General features: G+C 39.6%; 1 protein-coding gene across 3 annotated transcripts in view; it reads right to left on the reverse strand.

Moving 5' to 3' along the window:
* The window catches only part of sns (nephrin adhesion molecule sticks and stones), an 85,330-nt gene extending 79,034 nt beyond the window's left edge, over positions 1-6,296 (reverse strand). For all 3 annotated transcript variants that reach the window (XM_089471320.1, XM_089471319.1, XM_018011484.2), the window contains exon 1: positions 5,130-6,296. In XM_089471320.1, the coding sequence (XP_089327446.1) occupies positions 5,130-5,352 (223 nt within the window). In that variant the 5' untranslated portion in view covers positions 5,353-6,296. The remainder of the gene's footprint in view (positions 1-5,129) is intronic.
* Between the last annotated feature and the right edge of the window lie 541 nt (positions 6,297-6,837).

Here is a 6,837-nt window from a genome sequence, read left to right on the forward strand (position 1 = left end):
CATTACGTAAACACGATGAGACGCCAACACACACACACACTGTGCTGAGCTCTGGCTGAGCTCAGCTTTGGTGTCACCTGTGCGAGAGAAGCGCGCGTGGGCGTTTAGCCATGGCTCAGACAATCAGAGCTGACAAACTGGTTGGCCTTAAGCTGCAGTAGTCCAAAAATATAATATGCCAGAAATATATATACATAAATGTATATATAGTCTATAGTATATATGGCAACTGCCCACACGGATCGACCGACAGCAGCAGCAGCAGCAGCAGCTAAACGAGCTTCGCCTTCTCCAACTTGGCAATTGACAGCTGGAGAGTGGAGCGCAATTAACTTTGCAGCAGGAGAACAAACAAAGTCAAATGCAGACCATGAGAAGCCAACTGCTCAATGGCTAACGCGATTCTGGCTCTAGATAAACAGACAGACAGACAGCCAGACAGTGTTAGCTCCATATAATGAACAATGCAGTACGAAAATTGTCTGAGTCTGAGTCTGAGTCTAAGAGTCAGACTGTTCTATATACTGCTGAGTCAGACTCAGCCTAATCATGTCAGTTTTTCTGGGTTGCATAATATCAACATTATCTTGGCATTACAAAAAATTTTTAGAAAATTATAAAAGATTTCGGTATGGGGTTATATAGTACCTTCTACTACTCCAAACGTCGAGATATAATATAACTGAGAAGATTTTTTCGCTTTATATATCAGTTATATGTAATATATTATATTATTATACCTATAGTCTAACTCACATATGAAGCTCTTCCGACTTTATATACATATATCATTTATATATATTATATTATATTATTTAAGCTGTAGTCTATCTCACATATGAAACTCTTCCGACTTCAGATTCTTATTAGGTGAGTTATAAACTGATTCTTAATTTCAGAAATTCCTTTTATTTGATTGATCTCTGCCATTATTAAGTGAAGTTTTTACTAACTTAAGATAAGCTAGAAAATGCTCAATTATTAATTTATTTCTTTATATTTAACTGATCTCTGTCATTATGACAGCTAGAATTTCTTATAAATAGTCTATATAGTATAGATTAGAGACTATGAAGTTCCTAAAAACTTAAGAGAAGTTATAGGGCTCTTGCAGGTTAAACAATAGCTATGTTAACCCAAGTTATAAAATCAAAATATCAGATTTATGTATACAATTCCCAACTTTAGATCGACTTTATTTAGATTTTAAGCATATATCAATTATTTGTTTCCTGTTTTATTGCTGTCAGTCATCAGAAAGCTTTATGAACTCTCGCAGCAAATGCTAACTATACTCAAGTTCTACTCAGCTTAAACTTTAAATAAATACTAAACATGTCAGACTCTAACTGCTCAAGCTAAGATCAACAGCATTTAAATCTGAAGCAAATATCAAATACTCCAACTCTATAAACAAATTTTTGGCATTCTCATTCCTATTCGAGTTCTGCACGCAGACTCTTTACTGTAGCTGAGATTATCCACTGAAGATATGCGCTTTGCAAGGACTTTTCAACTACTGTTCCTTCTCCCTGCATCCTTTTATATTCCTGCTCCACTCTCTTACAATTGCTCTCTGGCCGTGTGTGTGTGCGTGTGTGTGTGTGTGTATGTGTGCTTAGCACTTGCCCTTTGACCTGTGGAATGAATGGAAAACGCAGAATTGTTTCCTGCATGCATCTCGCTCGCGCTACCTGCAATTCTCATTCTCTCTCTCTCTCTCTCTCTCTGACTCTCGCTGTCTCTCAATCCTCATTCTTTCGCTAGAGCTTTGGTCAAGCAGTGGCATCTATTGTCAATGCACTTCAGTACATTAACCAAGCTGTCAGAGACAAACGCAGCTCTTGGCTGGCTGCTCCACCTGCTGCTGGCACGCCCACAGCTGAGGCTGCTGTCCGCTCGTCTGTATCTTCCTCTATCCTCTATCTCTCTCTATCTCTTGTCGCTCTTCAGCTATCTATTACGACATGTTTGCTATACACTTTCGCCGTTTTGACTCTTGTGGCACACATTTCAACGCTTCAGCCACGAAAAAAGGACTCTCACATATTTTTCTTCTGCTTCTTCTTCTTCTTCTTCACTGTGTATGCGTGTGTGTGTGTGTGTGTGTGTGTCCTTGCGCTTGTTTTCCGTTGGCCCGCATGTCCTGCCTCTTTGTTGACATATTATGATCCTTGATTATTTTGTGCTGACAAATAAATGCTTTTATTTTGGTTTTCCATGCTTTGACTCCACATTCGACTCCATCTTCATCTTCATCTACTACTGCTCCGGGCTGTCGACTCCTGCCGCTATGTTTTGGTTTTTGCGGTCGCTACCCCACTCCACCCCTCGCCCCTTGGGTGGCATTCGGCTATGGCCTCTGGCCACTGTTGCCAGGTGCGCGGCCATTCTTTTTTTTTTTTTTCTTTTTTTCCTTATTCTACTTTATTTGGCTAATTGGGCCGAAACAGCAGGAATTAGCTTGAATCATGCTTGACTTTTCACATGTGTGTAGATACACATGTACACATATGTATGTATATGTCTTTATTTATGTATATATCTGTATAAATACGTATATGAGCTTTATCGACGCATCTTTTATATTTGTAGGCGTTACCCTGTCACGCAACTGCTGCCCCACGATAATGAGAGTGAAAGAGAGAGAGAGAGAGAGGAGGGGAGGCATTGATTCCAACAGTCACACATATGGTAACATCATGAATAATATATACAATGGGATGAATTCGTAATACATGTTCGATACATTTTGGATAGAAGTAAGATCGAAATTCCAGCTCAACTTAACGCATTAAAGACATACTATAGAGTATATAGCCGATTCAATTCAGTTGTAATACTACAGCTGCTTAACAGCTGTTAATTAAGAGCAGTTAAGATGTTATTCGCATATCTCTATAATATTAGATTTTTATTAAGAGAAAGCAAATGCTCAGTTTATGCAAATTTCCATCTTCATAAAAAATTTACCTATATAAGTTTTAAGATTTATGGCTTATGAAAGCATTACATATGCTTAACAGGTGTTAAGCTAACAGCTGCTTTAATTGTGTAAACAGTTCTTAGATCTACCTAGATAAGAGACAAACTTTTACGAAAACTTCTGTATTCATACATTATTTACCACATGGCAGAAATGTCAGCTCTTTTAGTTTGCAGTTGATTTTTGTCTGAAGATAACATTAAATTATTCCATTGTGTTGGCAACCTGTAAAGCGTTGCCGCCGGCTCTGCTGATTGCCTATGTGATTTCGTCAACAAGAAGCAATAACAACAAACAACCAAGCAAGCAACAATAACAACAACTTAAACTGAAAGAGGAAACCCCGCACAAACGCCCACAAAAACCGAAACAGAAAAAAAAAAATGCTAGTTAAGCCAAGAACTGTGGGCGTTTGAACATATTCTCTGTATAATATTTTTGATTGTTATTGTTTTTGCTTTATTTTGGTTTTTCGTTTTTTGGGGCTACTCAAAAATGGGAGCCCATAAGCAGCGGAGGCCAAGTTCCGACGCAGAGACGATGAGTTGCTGAATTTCATTTGGGAATTCGATGGGCGGAAGTGCGATAAGCGCCAGCTTGGAGTGCACTTGCACTTGGCCATGGCCACACCCCTGCCTTATGCACGCCCAATTTGCCCCCATCCCCCCTCCCATAGCCGGATGTGAAATGTTTGCGTCATCCGGCTTGCATTATTAATTATTAATTAGGCAACGCTTCGATTAGGCTTCTTTAAAGATATACGAGCATATACGCTCCCTTCTTCCCCTTCTTCCTCTGCTTCGTCTTCTGCATTTTTGGGTTAAACAAATTACGGAGCAACATGAGCGAAAAGAGTTTTTGCGGTTTAAGGCAACGCTTCCTCTGCAGTGTCCCTAGATGCTGGGAACGGCAGCTGCTCCCACCTCGGCTCATAAACCTGCGGCAGACATGCGAGGACACCTTCAACACCATCATCAGGGCTTTTGGCACTGACCGCAACGCATATTAAAAGGAAGTTAGGCCAACCGCAAAGTCCAAAACATACAAACGGACAGAGGGACACTGTCTCACATAGATACACATGAAGAAAAAAATGAAAAGGTAGACCGTTTCTTAAAGAACCTGAAGCTTTTGGGCACATCTATAAATTTATTAAAATAGCAGACAGATTTGAGATGTTCGTCTAAAATGTTGATTTTTCAGCTAATTTTGTTTATGTATTGTTTTGATTTATTTATTTATACTACTTAAATTTTTTATATATTCGGATTTATATTTTATAATATTTATAATTGTGATTTATAGATTTAATTATTTATATAATTAATTTATATTTATGTTAGCCCAATTTGCATGTTTTTTAAATTCCTTTCAATATTTATTTTAAGATAAACATATATAATGTTTTAAGATTAAAAAAAAAAAATATTTTTTTAATTTTTAATTTAAGTATATTTTTGTATTAGATTAGTTTTATTTTATTTCATTTAATTTTTAATATTTAATATGTTTTTATTTGTTGTATATATTTATTTTCATAGTTTTTCATTTATTTTTTTATTTTATTTTTTTTTTTTTTTAGTATATAAGTATATTTTTATTTAGTTATATAATATAATAATATTTATTTCTATTTATTTTCATATTTTTATATATAATTAATATTTATTCATAAATATACGTTTATTTATTATCTGAATAGAATTATTTCCATATTTATCTATAATTTATCAATTATTTATTATCATATGCACTTATTTTGGGAATATCCATATTTATTTGCCAAAGCTATTTCATATAGGGTCTTAAATGTCTTTTCACAATGCCTCCCATTTTAACCTATATATATTTGAATATTTAGAAATTAACGAAAATTTCGATTCCCATTGAAAACTCGGCCATAAATTTCTGCAAGTGCATCTCACTGAGATCTCCTGCTGCAATTCGTTTGGCAGCCGCAAAAGTCAAATGAAATGCCTTGTGCTTTGGCCTAATGAGCTGGGCTTAGGGTCAGGGTATTGGGTTTTGGGTAGAGCATTAAATAGTGCAGTAGAAAGAGCAGGGACAGCAGCTGCAACAGCTGCTGAAGGGGCTGCCACGCCTACTCTACCTACTCTGTGATATGTCAAACTAAGAGACTTACCAATGCAAAGCAGTTGAAGTTGTTTAATCCAATGTGAATTATGTTGTTGTTGTTGTTGTTTATGCTGCTTCCGTTGTTGTCGGCAACAGCAATTGTTGCTGCTCTTGTTGCTGCTGCTGCTGCATTTGCTTCGTCTGCGTTTTCTTGTCTGTTGTTGCTGTTGTTGCATTTGAGTTGCTTTTGCTACTGCTGCTGCTTCTTTTTCATGTGCGCTCAATGCCATTTTGCTGCTTCCTCTCGATCTTAGCTGTAGTTATTACAGTTGTTGTTGCTGCTAATGCTGTAGTTGTTGTTGCTGCTGCTGTTGGGGAAATTGCTGCTCGCTCTATTCGTAACGCTACAGAAGCTGAATGCTATAACAAGCAGCAGTTGCAGTTGTCGCTGCTGCTGCAGCGCCGCATTTGTTGTTAGTTGCTCCAGCTACAGATGTTGTTGTTATTGTTATTGTTATAATGGCAATTCGATCAATGAAATACCCTATACAATTTATTGCTGGGCAACAACAACAGCTTAGGCTAAGCCGCGATCGAGTGCGGCCATGTTTGCGGGCAACGGGACCTACCGTTACGTGACGGTGACAGAGGGCGAAAGAAAGGCGCGGAGCGAGGAGAGAGCAGAGAGATGCTGGGTACTAGATACCGAGGAGTGCGGAGTGCGAGGAGAGAGACGGCAATACACGCGACACGCAACTAACGAAAGCCGCGCGACAAAACACAACAGCGAAATTGTTGACGAGGACAAACGAATCAAGCCGAGAGGAGGCGCCGCGGCGCTAAGGAGGAGCAGAAACGTGTGCCCTACAAATTTTTTGGTCACTTCTTGCACTTGGTGTTTGGGTACATTCGCTGATACATTCGCTTAATATATCCCAGCTTCAGCTTTAAGATTAACAATTGAATTCACTTTTGGCGCAGACTCGATAATTTTGGCGCTGTTACCGCGGCGGCTGCTGCTGCCGAATGGACCACCATGTGTACATGTGTGTGTGTGCGTATGTTTTGGGCGAGCGAGCGATTGAGTGTGTGTGTGTGAGTTGCCAGTACCCGACTGCGTCAGAGTATGTGTGTGTGCGTGCGACGCACTTGATGACGACGGGCCGCGTTTACTGTATTCGAGGCGTCCACACAGAATGAGAGCTAAAACCGAACTAAAACTTCTAACTGACGAAGCCAGCAGCACCAGCACCAGCAGAAACACCAGAAGCAGCAGCAGCAGCAGCCGCCATCGCCATCATCAGGCAAAGCTGCAGCCGACGAAGGCAAACGCACACGAGCGACGACGCCTTCGTCTTCGTTCACTTGTACAACCCGAGAGAGGGAGAGAGAGCGTGAAAGCAGGAGAGCGCTCATGTGATAACAAAAACAATTGGTCTCATTGTGTGTTGTTTGGTTCCACGCTCTGGCATTGCAGGTGACTGGCTTGTTGTTTGTTTGCTTGCAGCCGGTTTACGCTCGCTCTCTCTCTTATTGGTCTATGCTTATACACTTTAGTCTCTGTTCTTATACGAACGCGAGCCAGAGGAGTGTCAGACATTCGAGCTTCGAAATGTGTCGAATTATACGTGGCTCGTATGGGTATGCTGGCAGTCTTATACAGTGATGCTTAGCTTATATTGAGTGTGCCTATGTACGTATGCTGTCTTGCCTTATACGGACTGTGTCTCTCTGCGTATGCTGTAACTCGTATACACCACTCTTGCTTTGCCTTT

Source organism: Drosophila arizonae, chromosome 5 (assembly GCF_054131065.1).
Source record: "Drosophila arizonae isolate 15081-1271.41 chromosome 5, UAZ_ARI_1.0, whole genome shotgun sequence".
Classification (NCBI taxonomy): Eukaryota; Metazoa; Arthropoda; class Insecta; order Diptera; family Drosophilidae; genus Drosophila; species Drosophila arizonae.